This window comes from Phallusia mammillata, chromosome 5 (assembly GCF_965637545.1).
Source record: "Phallusia mammillata chromosome 5, kaPhaMamm4.hap1.1, whole genome shotgun sequence".
NCBI lineage: Eukaryota > Metazoa > Chordata > Ascidiacea > Phlebobranchia > Ascidiidae > Phallusia > Phallusia mammillata.
In genome coordinates, this window is record NC_137256.1 from 10,822,285 (window position 1) to 10,844,419 (window position 22,135).

At 37.3% G+C, this 22,135-nt stretch overlaps 2 protein-coding genes, 1 non-coding gene and 1 pseudogene across 4 annotated transcripts in view; 2 read left to right on the forward strand and 2 right to left on the reverse strand.

Annotated features, from left to right (window-relative positions):
* Nucleotides 1-105: 105 nt before the first annotated feature.
* Nucleotides 106-3,801, reverse strand: LOC145228246 (uncharacterized; annotated as a pseudogene). Its single transcript, XR_013860050.1, has 6 exons — nt 2,837-3,801; nt 2,441-2,528; nt 1,994-2,157; nt 1,520-1,655; nt 841-1,144; nt 106-601 (listed from the first exon to the last, which is right to left on the reverse strand). The product of XR_013860050.1 is annotated as an uncharacterized LOC145228246 (transcript).
* A 252-nt stretch (nt 3,802-4,053) lies between these two features.
* LOC145228245 (uncharacterized) lies at nt 4,054-9,164 on the reverse strand. Its single transcript, XM_080093243.1, has 5 exons — nt 8,972-9,164; nt 8,564-8,653; nt 6,732-6,856; nt 6,258-6,613; nt 4,054-5,626 (listed from the first exon to the last, which is right to left on the reverse strand). Exons 1-5 carry the CDS (start codon nt 9,048-9,050, stop codon nt 4,735-4,737), a joined length of 1,542 nt encoding a protein of 513 aa, XP_079949369.1. The 5' UTR covers nt 9,051-9,164; the 3' UTR covers nt 4,054-4,734.
* On the forward strand, nt 8,803-8,876 carry Trnar-ucu (transfer RNA arginine (anticodon UCU)). The gene has a single exon. It is a non-coding gene; the product is annotated as a tRNA-Arg (tRNA).
* Nucleotides 9,165-21,261: 12,097 nt separating the features above from the next.
* LOC145228940 (phosphatidylinositol 4,5-bisphosphate 3-kinase catalytic subunit delta isoform-like) overlaps nt 21,262-22,135 on the forward strand; it is a gene marked incomplete in the record, with an annotated part of 18,141 nt that continues 17,267 nt past the window's right edge. The window contains 2 exon segments of the mRNA XM_080094165.1: nt 21,262-21,397; nt 21,642-21,820. Of these exon segments, the coding sequence (XP_079950291.1) occupies nt 21,644-21,820 (177 nt within the window).

Genomic DNA, 22,135 nt, shown 5'->3' on the forward strand with positions numbered 1-22,135 from the left:
TTAAATTCACTGTCATTTGTGTGCAAATTACTTGTTTGGCTGCATCTAAACATTATCGTGCTTGTGACCAAATATTGGAAACTTTAGTTTACAAACCTTTCTGAAATGCACATAAACATTTTGTTCCATATTCCATTTTTTATCCTTATAACGCGAACAGTTTTTCGCAGGTTTCGGACACATAGGTATTGTTGAAATGCAATCGGTTATACGAAAATTACAATCGCTCAATCGACGAATTGCTTAAAACAACGTTGTTAATTTCACTGCTGACTTTTTTTTATTCAAAAGCCCATTCGGCATTACAAATAAAATTATGTGCAGAACATCAACAAAAATTATTCGATTTTTTAGTTAACCGTGTATGGTTTAATTTGTTGCTATTAAAGTTTGAAGTTTGATCAGCCCATTTGTTCAAACAATCTACGACAAACGAGTATGTGTGAACATCTGCTAAGATCGAAACAGTCCCAGGATACAGTAGGAAACAAAGACAATGCGATTAATAAGGTGATGTGAGCTACAAGTTGAATATAGAAGGGAAATACCAAACAATTCATTTCTTGATTGAGAAAGATACGTCGACCAGTATCAGTAGGTTCTGAAAAAGTAAATTGAAAATGTGTTTAACGTAAAAACACACAGACATAAAAAAGTTATATCGATTACTTTTGTCAATTAGGTTTTCAATTGCTAACAAACTCATCTGATTTAAAAACGTGGTTTATTTGTGCCACCTAACAAAAATACTTGACTAAAATTTGTTTTTGTTTTTTATGGAAGTAAAAAACTCTATGGCCATAACTTGTTTTTATCAATTCTGAAAACAATATCACTTACGTTGTTTTCAAGACACGAATGCGGTAAACTTGATTGGTCCATGATCCTCCTTTGCCAGAATTTCCACAGTTGGTGCTGGCTCCATATTTTTTGTAAGTCAGATCGGCGTCACGTGCTTCAGCGCACCAACCACCGTCTTGCAACGCAAACACGTCATAGCCTCGCGCATGCGCAGCTTGCACACATTTGGCGATCGCGTCCTGGCGGGCTTTGTAGTTACCATCCAAGATTGGGTCCAGACCTTCAAGTGTTGGGATTGCACGGTCACTAGTGTCAGCCCAGCAGCCAAGCTCGGTTAAAGTAACTGAAAAAAACAATACAGGTTAGACCATGCAGGTCAGAGTTAGGACTTTTAGGGCGCACCACTTTTTGCACGACACGGAATTTACATTAATGAATAAACGACGTATTGTGAACTGGAAATTTCGGCGACATCTAAATGCTGAGATACACCAATAAAATTAAAATGTAAAAAACTTCTGTCGTTCATTTTTTACCTTGATGCCATGAGCAATTCGTAGCTTTAACTTATAACATAGTTTAGTGGTGACGTTTTTGCACTAATATTTGCGTTTTAAGGGGAACTCTTTGTGCAACATAGAACTTTTGGTTATAGGAGTTTTTGCGAGTGCAGCGTGAATACGTCACATGCCGGCATTTGAGACCGTTTTCCCTTTACCTTCAGAAATTGAGGCAATCTCATAGACCTGGTTGGCCCAGCCACCACCGCGTCCGTTGGCAAGGCAACCACTGCTCGGTCCATAAGTTCTGTATGTATCTCTTGCCGTGGCCGAACTGGCGCACCAACCGTTATCCTGTAAAAAAAATACAGCAGCTGAATTTAGTTAAATTTCTGGTAAAATGTTTAAATTATTTCAGGGTTACAGTTTCATCAACTATTGTAAAACATAGAAACATTATAAATGAATGGAAATCTAAATGAGTGCAAAAAGTAAATACAAAATGAAAAATACTTGTTGCGACACAGATTTGTCAACTTTCACACCGTTTCAACAAACGTTTACAAATTCTATTACATAACGAGAATTGGCGAATTAGGAAAGCCCTACTTACATTGTAAACGATAACTTTATTTTCATTTATACATTTACACAAAGTATTGACCTACAACATCATAAACATAATTTATGACCTGAACAGCAAATACGTCATCGCCGTAATTATGAGCAACTCTTGCGCATTTTGCAATCGCGTTTACTCTTTGTTTGTAGCCTCCATCAAGAATCGAATCCCCTTCTCTTGTTGGCATCGCTCGGTTGCCAGAGTCTCCCCAACATCACAGGTTGTTCAAGGTCACTAAAATAAAACCACGTCAAATTAGAAATATACGTGAAAATTTAATGACGTCTTCAATTCGACAGCCAAACACTTGTGGTTGTTGCATACATATGCTTGTTAGGTTCCAAACGTTAATTTTCGGGTATATTCTGGCTTTATATTGTTTTGAGGCTCATCGGTACAGCTGGTGACAACCATTGTCCGTATTGCGTGCAGTCAAATTGTGGCACTCTAGTTTGTTAGACTTTAGTTTAAAACAGTCCCAAGGCTTATGAATTGTTTTAAGGTAAACTTTTCCTACCTGGATAATATTTCACTGCGTTTGCAGCCCCAATGAGCGCACAAGCAACCGTGAGAAAGATCAAGTTCATTGTCGTTTGATGACTTTGCTGCGTAAGAAAAGTTCTTTTTGTTACATCATCAAAAACCAACTGATTTAATTATTTTTCTTGAAACAATTTTTCTATGTATACAATGTACTGCTCCAAATATTTCAGTTAGACGATTTAAGCCAAGTATTAAAGTGTGAAACTTTACAATGCTTCTACAGTTTCTATTGTTCATTTTACATTTTACCTTACTATATGACAATAGAAACTGTTAAAACGTTGTAATAGTTTTCACTCAGATTATTTCTCGATCTTTTTGCTGAAAATGTTTCTGCGTTGCAATGTTCTCAGGATTTTATCATTCTTACCTTTTTATCTTGACAAACACAAAGCTCCTCTTCTGAAGTTCTTCTTCAATGTCGTTGAAATAGCGGAATGTTTTGTCAATGCAAACCGTGACTTATATGAGCAACCATAGTCTCCCTTTTTCGTTGTCTTCGCTTGACCTCATTGCTGCCATGTTATGCTGACGGTCACTTTGCTGGATAGGAACAAGATTGCAGATTACTGTTTTGTTGACGCTATTGTTGCATTGTGGACATTATAGTGCACAGTTGTAAGTGTTGCCGAAATTAAGGCCAAACCCAAAAGTACCAGCCCAAAACCCATGTATATTAATATCAAACCCCGAACTTGGCCCCTAGGTTGCCAAAATTGCGGGAGAAATAATGCAAGTGTATAAAGTCAAGCCCATTTTATTCAAACCCAAGCCCAAACTCGACCCGTAAAGCCCGATTTTCTATATTCATTTATATCAAACAGGACTCCGAATATCCGATTTTCACCCCGCATATGCAAATTTTGTAGCATCTAAAGCGTAAATTTAGATATTTTGACAGGATTGAAATCTATGCACCTCAGTTTATCTTTTAAGTAAACAGCATGAGTTCGTAACAACAACTTTAAGGGTTCACCAAACCAAAAAAGATTGAAGAGCACTGTTCTATACGACGCCATCAAGATAATGACATGTCAGAAAACACAAAAAGGTTTAAAATTACAAAGGTTTAGCTTGCTGGACTATTTGTTTACGCGCCAACATGATGAACGTAAAAAGGGACGTTCTAATGCCGATAAATAATCGTCGCTTCACTGCGAAACTTGAGTTGCATGACTTCGCTGGTGCCAGTTTGTTGCCGCATAAGTTTGTAATCGTTGCTTTTTCACTTTATCAGAGCTTTGTGTTTGAAGAGATGCCATTGTCCTGATAAAGGTACCACGTATAGGGGTTATTTTTCAATAAGAGCTACTCAAAGAGCAAAAACAGTGAATACGAACTATTCCCTGTACTTTATAACAAGCGAATACGTTTTTTATTTAAACGATTTGTTTACAGGGAAACAAACCTTAACATTTTAGCACTTCCATAAACGTTACATGTATTTACGACTCATTTTCTGACTGTTGCGAAAATTAACAAGTCAGTGCCAAAAGCTGACTCTGCATAATGTTGAACAAAGAAGTCAAGTGTGTGTTAGTAGCTCTAGCAAATGCACCAGCAGTTATGTCAGCATTTTACCGTTGATTCGTTTTCACATGTGTATTTGTCGTCATTGAAGTAATAAAGCATTGCACGAGAAATAAAAAGAACAAAAAACTAACTACGTCCAGAAGTGGAAAATTTTTATACTTTTGCTATACTTTATCATTGCGAAAACAAAAACATTATAGACTTCGTAATGTGGCATGAAGTATTGGTTAGTGTTTGCAATACACAATAAAAGAGTTTATTAAACTTTATATTTAACCTTTTTTTCATTTAACATTGGGAAGGATGAATTTTACCACCATACAAATAACGTTACTTTGATATATCTCCAAATGGACCTCAAAATCAATGTTCTTTTTTCAAGTATGTTTTTCAGAAAACCTATTAATTGAGACCTAAAATAAAACGAAACACCAAAACACATTGAAGCCAACTTCGCAACAGATACGAAATAGAGCAAGGAAAAATGTCTGGCGATTTGGGAAAGTTGAAAAAGGAATGGATTTAGATTTGCATAACCTTATGCTGATAGCCAAAGGCCTGAAAAAACTGAGAAACTATCATGAGAAAAACAATTTAGCACACTTTTACGGAACCACAGTTTGGTCATTTAAAAATTTGAAACAACAATTTTTATTACTTTTTGCAAAACTTTGTGTCAAAGGACTTTATTTGTTAATATGTTTGACTATTAAACTACCACATCATTGCACTTGCTTAAACGATGGACGGTTTCTTAAAAGTCACTTTTCTGACCAGAGGTTTATCGACCGTTTCTTCGCTCGTCTCGCGGGAAATTGACGACAAATCTCTCGCTAACTCGGTTTTGTTTTCCCAATGTATCTTATCGCCGCTGGCTGCAGCTCCAGGAACCGCCATATAACTGCAGTCCGATAGTCGGTTTGCATCGAGAGACTTGGATCGTTTCATAATCGACCGGATAGCCGACTTAGGTGTGGACCGTTCCACAACCGACTCAACCAACGAAGTCGCAGTGCTATAGTTACCAGCATCAGGAAACGTTTTAATTTTCAGATCGCGCGGATGTCGAATATTCTGGAACATAATAATACTGAGGCCGAGCGTAATACCGATCGGCACATAGAACACCAGGGGAGCGTAGGTGAGATACCAGGGAGTGCTTTTCGTCTTGCGCCTCCCAGTGTACGGTTTTCGCATGATTTCGTAGAAGAACTGAAAGCCGTTGTGGTATTCCGGAACTAGGGTACTGTACTGAAGAGTCGTCACGCTCCCATTGAAAACGATAAATTGAAATCTTTCGCTATTGATGCTTAACATACTGGTGTGTGACGTCATAAACTCGCGATGCGATGACGTCACATTCGGATTCAATGACGTCATATTCGGATTTGTTGACGTCACTGTGGGTGAAAATTTTTCGATTTCGGAACACATTCGGCGTCGCGTCAAATGGAATTCGTTCAATTGTGACGTGGTATTAGTCTCGGCACAGCCTGCGTCGCTATTTTCCGTACAGTTTCCTCCATCTTCGACAGACTTGATTGTGCCATTTGTCGTGGTTAGCAGCAAAGTATCACAGTGACTGGGTTTTGGCAAATTCAAGTAATCGACAATCACATAACCGTATCTGAAAAGACAGGATATAATTATAACGAAGTTATTTGTAATTTTATTGTCATGCGTTTTGTTTATGTGCAGTTGGTGCACTATTATGCTAAACCAGTGGTTCTCAACTCGTTTCAGGCAATGGACCACCGGCCCAAAAAATGGACCACCAGCTAAGAAGAGAACCACTGTGCTAAACCATTCAAAAGTTTTATTAAATGCCAGCCAGTCACGATTTTTAAACTCGACCAACATGTTGATAATTCCATACTAAGCACAAGACAACCTCTATATTTATCCGTTTTTTTTTGCTCTTGCACGATTATTGATCTTGGTCTTCTGAGGTATAATGTGCATTTTACGATAATTCAATGTCTCAAAATAAACTGTTTAAACAGTAAGTGATTTTATACAAAAGCAAGACAATGGACTCTCAACTTACGAATTTTCGTTAATGTGCAGTGGTGCACTATTTTGCTAAACCTTTCATGGTAAAAAATATTAAATGCTTACCAGTAACAAATTTTGAGCTCAGTCAACAACATGATTACTTATACACTTTTCATTTCTCCACTTTTAACACTCGTACGATTGTTGGTCCACAAAAGTTGGTATTTTTATACTAAAGCAATACAAGTGCACAATCAACTTACTTTGCAGAGGACGGCATCTCAATTCTCCACTTACAGGATAAATGACCCACAGTTTCATGAGGGGTTGAAGCATTGAAAACTGGACTTTGAATAAAATAGCGACTTTCCAGTATCAGGCCGCCACACATATAATACATAAGCTTGCAGTCTAGGTTAACCATTGGACCTGTTGCTGTGTAATTAACGAATATTGTATTGGTAGTCGATACAACAGGGACCATAAAGTGTTGGAGGTCGCTCAGTCCATGCCAATGTGTTAGTAGAGTCCTGTTTGATGGCATTCCATCGTATATGTCTATCGAGAGCGTGTCCGTTGCGAACCACTTTAACAATGTGTCGACCACAGCTACGCCGATCTGTAATAAACGGGTTTCGTATGTAAATGAGCTGTTGTTGCCAGGCTTAATATATAAACGATTAACAATCACTGACGTAGAGTGTAACTGTACACATAACTAACTTTAACATGTTTACCGTCATTGTAGGATGTGGAGATCGAATCCACCATCCGCACGACGCGGATTGGCCAGGTTGTAGTTTTGGGATCTCTAGCGCTGTTGCCAGGTAACCGGCCTCCACCGTACCGCCACATGGTAGCGCTAAAGAATAAGATGACACAAATAAAAAATTTTATGCGTACTGCGTTTGGAGTTGAGTTTATTTCGCCGGGCAAAATCGTAGCAGCACAATTGCGCTGAAATATTCACCAAGCCGGAAAAAGCTGCGCAACGTTTAAACGGTAAAAGGCGAGGTTACGTTGAGGAAAATAAAAGAAAAACAGTAATTTTATTATCTTTGGTGAAGTAAATCAATTAAATTTGAACCATGTAAATTTTTATCTGAATAGTTTAAGCCAGGAGTCGGCAACCTTTTTTGCACTGCGGACCGTTTTAAAAACTAAAATTTTATTGCGGACCGGTCTTCAAAAAACTACAAATATTTAGCAATAAAAACGCTTAAATTAGTTTATCATCCCCAGGATACATGAGCAAAATGTTTTATAGCATTTAACCTGATAAATTGTACGGCCCGGTAACGAACTCCTCGCGGACCGGTTGCCGACCACTGGTTTAAGCTAAACCAGTACACCGAACATTTTGTTGTTGGACAAATGGCAAAAAACACAAAGTTGTTTAAAAACATCAAATTGCATTTTTACTGTAATTTGTTGGATGTCTTGGCAGAAAATATGACAGACTAGCCTATATTTCGCAGCACACCTGAAAATGTGTCACATACTTAGCCTACAGTAGGCTAATCAATTTATGTCGCGTATTTTCCTCCTGAGTTGTTTGCTTCATTGGCGGTGATAAATTATTCATAAATCGAGCATAGATTCTTTAATGCTTTAGTTTAATGCATAACAAGTGATCTAATTTTGCTCTGTTTTCACTGATCATTCAGAAATTTCAGTTTTTGCCGCAAGTTTTGGAAAAATAAAAATCTCTAGCAATGAAAACAGCATTTATATTATTACGTACGCTACATTTACAATTGATTTTAGCCAATGTAACATAACAATAAGGATGAAAATGCACAAAAACGATGTTGCTGCTTTAACGTTGAAACAGAACAAGATAATACAAGCCCAGGTCTAGGACAATTTGATAATGTCGCAAAGTTTGTTTAATTGTAGGCTACTCTTCTGTCATATTAAATTGTGGGTTTAATGTCCATTGTCAAAATTCCATTAGATCAGTGTTTCTTAACCTTTTTAGTGCTCGTACCCTTTGAGCGTTTACAAAATTTTCTCGTACCCCCTGTCCACAATGGCCGACGGAAGTAAACAAAATTGTAACAATAGAAATTAAACTCAGTGTATTTATAGGTTATGCATTGAAAGCATGCATTAAAACAGTCTTGTAAGTTCAACAATATTTACAGCACACCAACAATCAGTCAAAGACATATAACAAAGTAACTTGCTACGCATTTTTCACAAATATGCCTAATAGCGTATAATTTCACACTGCATGTCGTACCCCCTGCTTTGGTGCTTCGTACCCCCAAGGGGTACACGTACCCCTGGTTAAGAACCCCTGCATTAGATGGCTTTTTTGGGCGGCATGGTCTACTCTAGCCTAAGGTAGCCTAGGCCTAAGGTGGTGCACTATTAAATAAAAAGGCTGTGCGGGCCATGAAAACGTTTGGATTTGAAACGAAGTGTGGTCCGACAAAATGTTTCAATGGTAGCAGGTAATTTCAATAAAGTTTATTTCTTACACTTGTCAATACTGCTAGAATTACTTGAGCGTTTTCTTGCAATTTTAAGTGATAAAAATAAGTTTGATAATGTAACAATTTACCTTGAATTGTGTTTGGTCGGTCGACATCGTTATTTTCTAAGGTTTCAGCTGTAGTATTGTCCAAACTTGTCTCAACTATCGATGCTTGAGCTACACCACATAAGTTTATCCATGATTAGTAAGTGCAGCTGTTGTTACCAACAGAGCCTTTTAAAAAGCACATGCTCGTACAAAATGTTGTTTTTACAGCGCTTTTATGCCGCGTAATATATCACCGATTTCGCCGGCGAACACACGTCGTCTCTGTGGCGCAATGGATTAGCGCGCTGGACTTCTAATCCAGAGGTTCCGGGTTCGAGTCCCGGCAGGGATGCTTGCTTTTTACCTGTGTTTTTTGGTTTCATACGTTTCAACAAGTAAGTTAACACATTTTACATCAGTTTTGGTCATTTTATTACAGGTTCTTACCAAAAAAGCTGCAAAGAAGGACCAATAACCAGACGATCAAACGACACATAGACCTTGTTTCACACCAAACTCGCACCATATTGGGTACATCCTTGCCCAATTATTATCATTGCATTTGTTTGTTCTGCTGCAAATTTCGCAACCTACCCTTACGTTTTTTACTTTTTTTAATTCTAAAAAACAAGAAAATGTGTTAATCATTTTGTTACAATTTTAAAATATCAATCGCTAAAATACTATATTGTTTAGAAATACTGTAAATTTGCAAAAACATACTTTCTGTCACATAAGCATTTACAGCAGTCACTCTCAAACTTTTAAAACCCGCGACACATTCTCATCCCAGAACAACAAAAACTTTGCAGGACAACATAACGAAAGTTGTGAAAATAAAGGTAATTTGGAATTATCGTTCGGTTTGAGATTGCTTTTCAAGACAAATCAAGTTACAAAACACCAGAAAATGTTTGCATTTAAAAGTAGCGAACATTTGGCGACAGACTTGGAAATCTCTTGTGGCGTAATGTTATTTTACACCATTTTAAGGAGTTATGTGTGCAAGATTTGAAAAGTTATTCAGTGAACTAATCAATAAACCTATTTTATATACAACTGACAGATTGACGTTTTCGTGGAAAGAAAATGTCAGTTTTGTGAACACAAATGACTCATTTGCTGACACAATCGTGGATTTTCAATGATTTGTCTGCAGGACAATTACATCTTTAGTGCTTCCCCATGGGGCGCATCTTCTGACAAAGGGCTTCGATGAGCAAATTGTAAAGAAAGGTTGAAATTGCCGCCCACTGCGTTAGTTCTGACATTTCTCCATAAGCTGGGAAATTTACACAAACCAAATAATGATTTCATTCCAGCTCGGCTGTGGTTTTAATACACACCATCTGTTCAGAATCTTTTTGACATTTTCTCTTTACTGTGCTCTGAAAATTATGACACATAAATTTAAACTTTTGTAAGAATGATATGCATTTGTAATGCTGACTAAAAAAATGAAATTCTGGCGAAGATGACAAAAGCAAATAGTAGGCTATAGCTAGCCTACTCCAAGACGAACCATTGTTCCAAAACAAACTTTACGACAGGTCTTTTGAACAACGCTTTATTAAAAAAAAAAAACTTTTTACTTTTAGTTGTAAATCAACAATTATTTCATCAATAAAATAATTTAACACAACTACACAAACAATGACAATACCTAAACTATCAAATGATGCAACAACTTTCAAATGACACATATTCAGCAAAACGTCAGACAAAGATTTCGTAAACTAGCGCAATACGGTCGGTTTGTTGATGAACTAATACAAACAAACTTCTGCCCAGCATACCAATGGAGCGAATTAATCCTGCTACAAAATATACAACCGACAAGTTTCTTAAAACACAACACAAAACGACTGACTAGACTGTTTGAAGTGAAGTGACAGCACATACCAATTGAAATTGGCTTCACAAAGTCGACAATAATTTTAAAAACAACAATGGACATTTATGACGTAACACACACACACACACGCACACACACACACACACGCACACACACACACACACACACACACACACACACACACACACACACACACACACACACACACACACACAAGAGAATTCAGAATGTGGCGATTGTTATCTTTTGGTTTGGGACCAAGAAGTCAGACGCGTTTGATAAGAGTCGCGACACTTTTTTGTAATCTCTTGGGAAAATTATAACGTGTGGGTAACATCGCGGGTTTTTCAAGGACGACAGGAAACCACAAAAAGCCTTTCATGCGTTTACTGCGTAAACCCTTGCCGTGAGCTGCCTACCTGTACATCAAATTGCAACGATGAAACTTCCTTTTATAAAAGGTCCATTTTAGAAATAAAAAAGTACCGAACAAATTTGAAAAAAATTGAAGTTAACAGTACAAAAGCAAAAAAAATCCCCGTTTAAGAAACAGAGAATTCTTAATTAAACAAAATCACACCCTACAACAGGGGTCACCAAACTACGGCCCAACTACGAGGTCATTTCATCCGGCCCGCGACCACAATTTTTGGTTTGCCAAATCGTATTGCTAACTTTGTAACATTTAAAAATTAATCTACTCCTCACGTAAGTTTCCCCGTCATGATATGTACAGTAAATATTACCTAGTTTCATAGGATTACAACGCCCAGGATTGATCTAAAGCCAGTTTGTTACATCACAGACAAGACTACAAGTGTCAAATTGTGCGCAAACAATTGTCTTTTTTGTTACTTGTGACGTAATATACAAGTATTGGTCTTAAAAAATGACCTATATAATTTAACAGTCGCATCACCAGATTTTAAATCGGATTGTAGAAAGGCCATATCTTGGCGCACCTAGAAAAACAGCCTCACGGGCTTGGTTTGGAAAAAAGTCATTAGGGCATGTAAATTATGCGACACGCGCAAATCATTTTCAAACTTATCCGGCCCGCAGTGAAAAAAGTTTGGTGACCCCTGCCCTACACCAATCAGATGGGCATCGTCGATCACTGTTCATGGGAAAAATATTTTTGTTTTGTGTCCTTCTCAAAACAGGCTTTAATTGAAGTTATTGAACCATGGAATAAATTTGGTGCGCCATCTTGCTTACAACACAATCGCTTTATATTCCTATCTATTTTAGATCAACAACAAAGGACTATTATTCTAATTTAGGCTTCTGTGCATGTTTTTAATGGCATCCAGCAAAACGCACAATGCGGTGAGCAAAATATCTGCACCTTATCAGCCTTATCTGGGCTTTTTCTCCCAAAGGGCTGTCGACATCTATTAAAAGCACATGGTATGCGCAATATTTCCTTAAACAACAAACTGGTAACTTTCTGAGTTCAACTTACTCTGTAAAGTTCGTAGTGCAAGAAAACTGAATTTGATTATATAAGTGCCTTTTTCACTTCAAGTTCACTTAAACAAGTAGCTGAACTTGTCCACTAAACTCATAAATTGAACTGATTTTAAAACTGCAAAAACATAATCTACATTCCACAAGACAAAATGCTTTCAAACGACGCAACCAATAAATTATTTTACTTGTACTAACTAAATTTGACCAAATACAAAACTTGTAAAAAACTTTTGTAAAGTAAACACATTCTTTTCCCAATTTTCAACAATCGCTTTAAATTTCGTCATAATCAATGAGTGAGGGTAGACAACAACGGCGATTGTTAAACACTTGCAATCATATCTATTTGTAACCACCGTCTTGTACTTCTAACAAAAGCTTTTCTATACGTCCAACCCTGTGTAATCCTTAGCTTGACACTGATAGTAATTTTCGATCACTTCATAACGCTGTCTGGTTAGTCAAGGCTGCTGAAGACTCTCGGAATAAACTTTGGCCGGGGTACAACAGGTCACATCATGGCTTCACAGATCGCGGCTTCCGGCACCTAGAGACGAGACTTAAAGGGGAACCGTACTGCTTTTACAAAAATAATTACAAACCAGTACAACTTTGCAGGAAAGTCATATTCACCTTGATTCGTTTCCTTTGCTAACAGTAGAATGTCAAATACGTAACAAGATGTTTTTAACTTATAGCGGTTTTCCTTTAAGTTTTTGCACTTAGGTTTTTAAGTTCGAATCTTAGGACGAATCACCCAATGTTTTTCATGAACTTGAATCAACAAACATACTGCTCATTATAGTCTTCACCCACCAAGCAACGATTTTAGTAATGAGTTTACAAGTGTTGAATAGGTCATCATGAAGACTTTTTCACATTTAACCGCACAGTGCTCACACTAAACGCTTCATGAAACTTACAGCGACTGATTCCATCTTAACTATGGTTCTCTAAACCGTCCGATGAATACGAACCTTTTCACGGACAATGCAAACATTAAGGCTTTTTTTCATTTTATGGCACACTGCTAACACTTACAGCTTCAGGAAAATTATTGAATGATTTCACTTCCCCATGATTCTCAAACCTCCAAAAATATGAACCTTTTCACTGACAGTGATTTCCCACGTTAACCCACCTGCTGCATGTCAGCGCAAATACCATTGTGATTTTATCGCGTTGCTATGGCCTGGGAAGGATCCAAAATTCCAAAATTCCACACAGCAATCACAATTCACGAAGGACTTCCCTGTCTGACAAGCACAGTGAACCCATCTTTACCTCGCGTTGCTATTTTTTCGATGCTGTTCAGCGCACTAATTTGATGCGCCATGACCGCGAAGTGTTTTTTACTGATTTGCCCGAATTCTCTTTTACCAGACCGCAAGCTTTTAGCGTCACAACCGAAGTTATTTATTACACCACCAAAATTTTTCAGCTTGTCTTTAAAAATTATTCAAACGTTCCGTCCGCCAGGCTGCTTATTTAACCAAGAACCGGTGTGCTGCGAGACAAAATACACATGTTGATTTAGCGATATCTTTTCTCTACAGTAATATATCTTCTTTACAGTGATGCAAATTATCAAGAGAATAACATAAAGATTATCAAGGGATTTTGTGACGTTTAAGACACTTGTGACACCTTTGTGTTGAGATCCTTAGCACTGTCTCGACGGACTTGACTTTTACCACTAATGGTGGAACTTCTCCACCTGTATGGTAGCATATGTATAAAACAAACTGTGTTACATCCAACATACCCTATACCTCAAAACTGTTTTTATTCTCAATTTCTAATATCTTTCAGGGGTTTTGCAGCTTCGAGTCCGCGAAAACAAATGGTAAAAAGCTTTTAAGTCCGCCACCACCACATGACATATTTGTTCTCAATACTGTTTCAATTGTTGCAATTTTTTATGTTCTGCGAATGCTTTAAGCTAAAGCAAATTTGTTCAGAGACTTAGAAAGGTTGAGAAACACAGACTTGAGTATTTATGAGGATCTGATTGTTAACTGAGGCGAATATTAGGCTGACATCTGTTGCGAATCCAAAAACATTGTTTCGTTCAATTACAGAAGCCAAAATAATCGGTTCTGGTGCTTTACGATGCCAAGGTAGGCGTTAATAATAAATGAGAACAGCAATGCATTCAATTAGCAATGATTGGTTCACCACAAAACGGTATTTTAGCTAAAATACCGTCGAACATATGTGAGGTAAAATCGTTTTGTCAAAAGCCTTGACATCAACCGCATTCCCTTGGGCGTAAAGTGGACTGAGTCTTAATATAGGATGTCGCAGTTTGGGCATTTTCAAAGTCAAATAAATTTATTTATAATAGCATATGTTCAACCGCATTCACTTGGCCGTAAATTGGATCAAGTCTCAATAGGTTGTCGGATTTTGCGCATTTTTAAGGCAAATATATTTATTTACAATAGCATATGTCCAGATTTTATAAATAAAAAAAAACCTTGTTTTTGTTTTTCCTTTTCTGATAATTGTTTATCTAAAAATCAGGTTTCGAAAATCTGCTCAAATGTGATGAATTATACCGGATGCTTTTAGCCAAATAAAGATTGCATTGTAACCTTTCGTCAATTATAGCGTGTTTCCAGTAAACTAACGTTGCTTAAAAAGCGTAGATGATACAGTTAAATTTGCAATTACACACGTAAAGGTTCGACTCGACAAAGAAACGTTAACAGGTTCAAAATTCCTGCGGCCGTTGGGAAGCCACGAATGTCACAACTCTCGCCTTACCGAACCGCGACGTTAAACACATTAAGGGCGAGGTTAGATAAAATCTGATCGACGCGCACGACCATTAGAGCAAGATACGATCAAAACAAGAAGCAAAATGAAAGATTTTAGATGTCATTCACTTGGACAGTTGATTTTAATTTGTTGTTTAATCTTCATTTGAAAATTTTATTTTAAACCGGGTGGATCAATACGCGTAGAATTGGCTGTCAACGTAACTAAATCCATTTTCAATGGATTTTTTGCTTGTCAATGCAAAACCGCAGGATTTTGGTACGTTAGTCTTCATGGCAGTGCTGGATTAACCTATAAGCAATATAAGCACGTGTTTAGGGCATCAAGTAAAGGAGGGGCACCACAGAAATGGTTTCTAGGTAAATTATTAAATCTAACAAAAAAACACAACTATATTCAAAATGTAATGAAAATGAATAAGTTATGTTTATAAAGCGAGAAAATAAAATAACTGACAAAAGGGATTGATTGCGTGCTATATGACGTAACAACGTTGCGTTGTTCTGTTTGTTAAAACCTAAAACAGTCAAGACTCATGGGTGCCCAACCCGTCGATCGCGATCGACTGGCCGTCGATCTCGGACTGATATCAAGTCGATCGCGAGGGATTCAGAAAATTATTTAAAATACTTGCTTTGTAATGCGTTTTTAGGGAATGTTGCCCTGGCCTACATAGATGACTTTATTGTGAAAGTTATTCATTAGGATTTGTTGATATGTTTACACCACAAATACTCAGTCGACGCTTTACGTCGCAAAAGTAATAGTTACGTCACAAAAATAATAGTTACAGTAGTAATGGTTACTTTGTGCCGGTACTTTTTCCATTATCAAGATTAGCATCGGATGAATTATAAAAAATTAAGTTCAATGCAGTGTAAAAAGTCACACCCAAACCACGACAAAAACGTAAAACAGGGGTCGGAAAATGCTAGTTTTCCTTTGGTAATACACACATAGTCTTGCATTATCTTGTTAGTTTGTATTGGAATGGTAGATCCCGAGAGTTGGACTACCTCAAACGTCGATCTTGAGTCAAAAAAGATTGGGCACCCCTGGTCAAGACAGTAAGGCAATGCTTAATAGTTAATAGCATGCTATTTGAAAACGTACATTAAACACGACGCTAATACTAGTATGTTTATACAATTGGGCAACAGTGGCAGCAGCAAAATTAGGCGTTTTTAATTGAGTTTTGGAGTATTTCTGACATTTTGAAACAAATCTGCAAGTTTAATATCAGTTAAGCTTATAGTCTATTACCCTTGCTGTATATTATGTTAAAATCGAAATCTTAAAGAATAATTTTGTTTTACGTTTAAAAATTACGTTTATATTTTGAATTAAAAATGGTGTGGGGCGCCAAATTGTTTTAGTGCTTAGGGCCTCTAATGGTGTTAATCCGGCCCTGCTTCATGGGTAACCTTTCCGACGATTAGCAGATGCTTTTATATGCTTTCAATACCCTACATACACTGTAATTCTAACCTATGTTTCTATCCAGGCTTATAGCGACCTTTTTGGGCATTTTTGTCTTTGCCTAAGTATCCACTAAGATTAAAACTAGGTTTCTGTAGAAATATTTTACACATTTTCTGACAAAACCACCTCCAAAAGGTTTAAAAAGGGCGAAAACATCTACAAATTTCGGACAAAACATTACACTGTTGCGGAAGATAGCACCCAAAAATGTTACTCCACAACTTCTAGCTATCCAACCATACAAAAACCGCAAATCAAGATATGCTTGTAGTATCGTGTATCAACTCGCACGCGTTTGTATTGCTTGCCTTGTTGCGAATACAAGTTTCCTGAATGCGCTGTGTCGATTGATATTGAAGCAGAACGATTGAAGGGCATATAAAACAGCAAAGGCGTGTAAAACAAACCTTGTAGATGCAACCAATTGAATTAATTGTAGCAATTTCTGTCGTTATCATGAACTGCAAAGTTGTAGCTACGATCGTTCAAATAAAGCGTTTGATCTAATTCGTCAGATGGAAAACAATCGTTTCTGCCACATTGCATTTTATTTTGTGTTTTTGAATGTCACAGAATATTTTTGTGCTACTTGTAATGCACACAGAAAGATTGCCCACAAATGTTTACAACAGTTGTTGATCCGTTGTCAAGAAGCAGCTTTAAACGACTACCGACCAATAACTGAGATTGGAAAATAGAACATTAACATTCATACCTGTGTAAAGTGGAAAACATGGACGGCTATTCTTTGTAAATTTATTAAGAAAACGACTTAAACTTGCATTTGTTTTTTGTTTGAAACCAGTTGAATTGCCTTTTGACCGCCTGATGAGCATAAAATTACTAATATTCGAGCAAAAATTTACATACCCTTGGCCTTGAGTCCAGACATAGTTTGGACCAGACATCAATCTATATGTTTTCGCTTCCCTGGGTACAAATTATCAGTCGACAATAAGCCCCTCGATTGACATAAAAATCCCCATGGGGTTCACGCACATTAATTGTCTGCCACCACCGTCAAATTAAACCGTAACTTACGATAAACATTCTAAAATATTCGCTATTATCGAGAACCAAACTGCCTTGGGAAGAATTTTCGGCTCAGACTTTTTTAGTAACCACTTGTCAATAGATGAGTAGATAAATGGAAGAAAAAACTAATTTTTAAGACAAACAAAATCAATAAAGGACAAACGGTTTAAAATCACATCATGCATACCATAATTTCGGAATAAGGTGTGACAAATGTTAAGCTTCTAGTGTATGAGTTCTAGTGTATGAGTTGTTCTAGTGTATGAGTTAATTACTGTTTTCGGTGTATTAATCTGGATGCCTATAGAACTTACTTCTGCTTAAAATCACTTTTTACAGGCAGCAACCTTTTGAACCAAACGCCTAAATACGCTGCGTCTGTACTTTGTCAGCTAAAACGTCTGACGAAAATAACTGTTTAAACGGCAACCACCCTTGAAATTTAGCCCATACAAAGGAAACAGTGCAAAGTCAATCGAACGCTATTCGGGTCATAGACAGCGTTTTTCTGACGCTTGCGAAAAAAGAAAATGGATAGCAAGACTAAACCGCTAAGAATTAAAAAACGGTTAATACCTAAACTAGTTATATGCACTTAAAAACTAAGCTATGTGTATGCAAGCAGATACAGCCGACAATTTAGTTTTCGCAGTTGACAAGCAGATGGCAAACAACCTTAATGGATAAATTGCGATATCATCACAAACATATTGACAGGCAGCATATGCTGTTAGTCACACATCTCGTGTTTGTCAAACTAAGTAAATGATTGGCAGTTCCACACAACATATAAGATCGTCGTTTAGCCAAAACACTAAAAAGTTGCTACTACATAGATATGCTGTTAAGCCGCATTTTTACATGGGTCATGAACATACTTTTTTCTTGGACGATGCCGCAGATAAGGACTAATTTTTGGATTAGGAAAAAAATGGGACACGCTTTCAAATCTTTGACCCTGAAGACTGGTTAGGGTGCTGCAACCTGCAATGATAGCATAGTGTACGAGCTATATAGTTGTGTTTAAGTTGCTTTACTAAACTTTTGACATTTCTTTCGGTTTGGCAAAATTTACATTCTAAAAACCTCAGCCAAGTTCAATAAACGGTCGAAAAAAATATAACATCAATTTACACACGCACAAACCACCAAATACAGTTTCTTAACAGCACAACACAGTAACTTTCAATACATAACCTGTTAAACTATAGTACCTACTTTTCCTTATGCCAACGTCTGTAAGATTTCCTCCTACATTTACAACCACACATTGTCCTACAAATCAATCCTATTGAAAAACTGTGACCTCACAAGCACAACATAAAACGTGTTTTGTTGTCAAACAATGGGCCGAACTAGCTAATTGAGCCTCGTTGGAACAACTTCAAACCCTTCAGTATGCGAAAATTCGTCTGGGCAATGGGGCTTACAGCGCAACTGTCGGTACATCCTGTTAGCGTTCGAGATGGGCACGGTAACATTCCTCTTGCTTAGCAGGAAAAAGAACCAAATGTTTTGTTTTGGTTTGGTACAGTTACATCAGATAACTCGACTGAAAAAGATATACAGAATTTTTTATCATAGCTTTTGTATGCTGAAAAGCTTGTAAGGGCTGTAACTGAAAACAGTAATTGCAATGCATTTGTTAAACCCACAGTTTAGTCTAAAACCTGCAACCTGCTTTTTCACACCAGACTAAACGTGCTTTACCTGAAACGCTTGGGGCTAGTTATCGTCTTACTTCAAATCAGAATGGTGGATGATCTCCAGTAAACTGATAAACACCTGCTGATATACAGTAGAAAATGTGATGTCCATGATTAGGAGAAATGTCCTGCTAACATGGGTTCGGTCTTGTAAGTAATTTAGGAACATTGCATTTTGTCACGCAATGCTTGAAGGTAATTTCTAAACTTTGGCTCACGAATTATTTCCCAAACATCAAATTATTAATAAAATATTTTTTTTTTTGGTAGGCCTAACCAATTTTCCCACAGCCGTACAACATAACGCAGTCAACAAATGTATACTGTGCTTGACATGACATGATACGTCCCCTTCAGACACAAATAAACAATATTATCAGCCACGAAGTGTCGCTGCGGAACAAGTTAAAAAAGAGGGGAATTTCTCAAAATAGGCGGCAAAAACGTTGGTGATATAAAGCCTTTTCGTTTTCAAGTGCAGAAGTGTTGTTGACCGAAATTTCGGCGTTTCACTACGCAGAACAATAATACACTTGTTTGTTTTAAAAAACTCTTGCAGTTTTGGCTGTCGGCTGACGCAAAAAAGATATCGAAATTTTATGGGGTGAGGTAATTGGAGTTAACATGAACATCGATGATCACTAGCGTATTTAATTTAGGGGGGGAGGGCAAGGTGCCATGCCCCCCCTCAAGAAATTTTGACCGGCTGTTTTAGTATTGCATCTTGCAATTTCAGACAAAACTGTAAATGGCAATGTGCGTAATGCATTAATGCTCGTCACACATCTCAATAAACAATGCCAATCTAGGCCACTTGGCGTCCAACTGCGCGTATGACGTCACAATGGATTTTATAATAGCTTTGTTATGTCACACTCATACAAGTGAAGATAATTCACAACGTGATTAAGAGGCAACCACTGTTAGAAGCAACTGTGTCGAGTGTTAAAAAGTGTTACATGTATACGATCGAATCGTGACTATACGTTCGTTACTTACAGCAACAGTAAGGGCTTCACAGGGCCTTAGGCTAACCAGCATTTAGTTGATATTGCGAGTTTAGTAGGCACAACAGGTGCTAACAGAGAGGTCTACACAGTCTACCGCCAGATGGCGCATTTTCCGCCGCAAGGTGGCGCAAAATATTTTGTATTATTGGTCCCCCCCTAAGGAACTTGGCCGAACGGTCTGGCGCGCCTGACCCATATACAGACATAAAAAACCCTGATCGGGATTCATCCCCGGGAGAGTCCTGGGTTCGAACCCCGTGAAAAAAAAAAAAAAAAAAAAAAAAACGATCCTAGATACGCCACTGTCGATGATGTAATGGTGATGAGAGCCAATTGTAATCACTTCAAACAAGAAAGCACATGATCCACAGTCGATTTGACACTTGACTTTGGGTGTAACTTGTAAACAGTTCAATGTTGTTGGCAACAGTAAGGCTAAAAAGTCAAATAATATGTCAATGAAGCGTTTAAGTTGCGCAATAAACAACTGTTTCAAGAATGATACTATGGCCTATTGTCATAGTTTTAAGTACGCTGCGTCTTTGGTAAATCGATGTGATTACCGATTCTTGTTTAATGTTTATTTTACTGGGCCACCTGTGTTATAGCTTTTGATAAACAGTGTATGAATTTGAGAGACATTTGAACTGTACATGCCAAAAACGAACGATCATCACTCAGTATATACTTGTTTACAACGTGGAAATTTGCAGCTTTTAACTTTCGATACAGCCTGCGGTGTTTCTGAACTAATTTTAGAATATACAGACCTTGTCTATTAAAACAGTGTAATTTACTGTGGCAAGTACGGCTTTACAAACAAAAAACTGTTTGGCTATCCAGCCAGCGTATAGTTGTTTACAACGTGTCAATTTACATCGAGACAGGCGAGCCAAGCTGGTTTGTGGATTGTCGCTATGACGTGAAGGCATGACGCCATTGCGCGCTCAACCATGAAACAAGGAAGTCGGTAAAACGGCGTAAACAACTCATTCATAGGTTCTTGTGGGCTCGCGGTGAGACGACGGCGGTTTAAGTCTCTATTCGTCAACTTGTTTGTGCCAGTTGGCGACCAAGGCATCAAAGTACGGGACGATCACGCCGGCAGTGTCTTTGTCAGAGGCAGTTCGAGCCGGTTTTTCCGAAGTAGACTTGTTTTTGAGCAGTTTACGGCCTGGGTTTGGGTTTCGCATTGATTGTTTACGTTAAAACTTGTTTTTGTTGGCTTTATCTACCTTAAATCAAACATAAACAATATCAAGAGTTTGTTATTCAGTTAGCAGTGTGTACAGCCTATATTAAATTGCTAACGTTTTTGTTGTGTTGTAGAAGTAGGTTTCAAACATTTTATCCCCCAGTGCTTTAAAATAATTGACAACTTATTGTCTATACTGAAATGTATTGTAATTACAGTGATTAGGTGCTAATAGTAATTTGATTCATACACTGTTTCATCATGTAACATAACACACATCAAAACCTGCTAAAAATTGAGATAAATATAAACTGAAATCTGTTTCCAAACAAGGTAAGCTTAAGGCCCTTACATTATCTGAAATGTGCATGCAACAAGTATATAATAATATGCAACTGAAATTGTAACCCAATAATTGGGAATTATGTGGCGAGATAATTCAATAGCTCAGAAATGGCTTTGTAATATATTATCTCAGCAAATAATGTTATCAACCAACAGGTTTATTAATAACAATAATCTTACCAGGGAAAATTGTATTGCATTCCATTTTACAGTCGTTATTTTGCATTTACAGCCATGGCTGGTTATGGATATCATGGGAGTGCTCAATATAATATGTCCAGAGATGAAGAAATCTATGATGAATGGGGTTACCATGACTCCGTGAATGTCAGTGTGGACTTTCTTTTACCCACTGGAATCTACATACCTTTAGACGTCCCCCGAAATGACACTATCAAACAAGTTAAACAGGTCAGTGTGATGTAAACAATTGTTACTTGTTTGTGAATCATCCTAGTAGCACAAATCAATTTCATTGCACAATGTATTTTGTTTATTTTTGAATAGATCACATCTACTGGTGACCTTTTTAAAACATAATTGTAAAGATAGCAATTAGTAATACTGCTAAAATTAAGAATTGTCACCATCTCCAAATTAACAATTACATATGAAGCTTTGAGTTAAAGTGTGTTGTAAATTTTAAAGTTGTGTTTTATATATTTTACTTCTGATTGTCAAAGAATTTGACTTGCCAATGCAACATTTTTTCGAGTAAAAGCAAGA

Excerpts from the sequence above, each read along its gene's own strand:
- LOC145228245 (XM_080093243.1), bottom strand. The coding sequence starts at position 9,050 with ATGGTGCGAGTTTGGTGTGAAACAAGGTCTATGTGTCGTTTGATCGTC. Across the intron at positions 6,857-8,563 it reads CCGACCAAACACAATTCAAG|CGCTACCATGTGGCGGTACG; the intron begins GTAAATTGTTAC and ends CTTATTCTTTAG. Across the intron at positions 6,614-6,731 it reads CTCCACATCCTACAATGACG|ATCGGCGTAGCTGTGGTCGA; the intron begins GTAAACATGTTA and ends CGTTTATTACAG.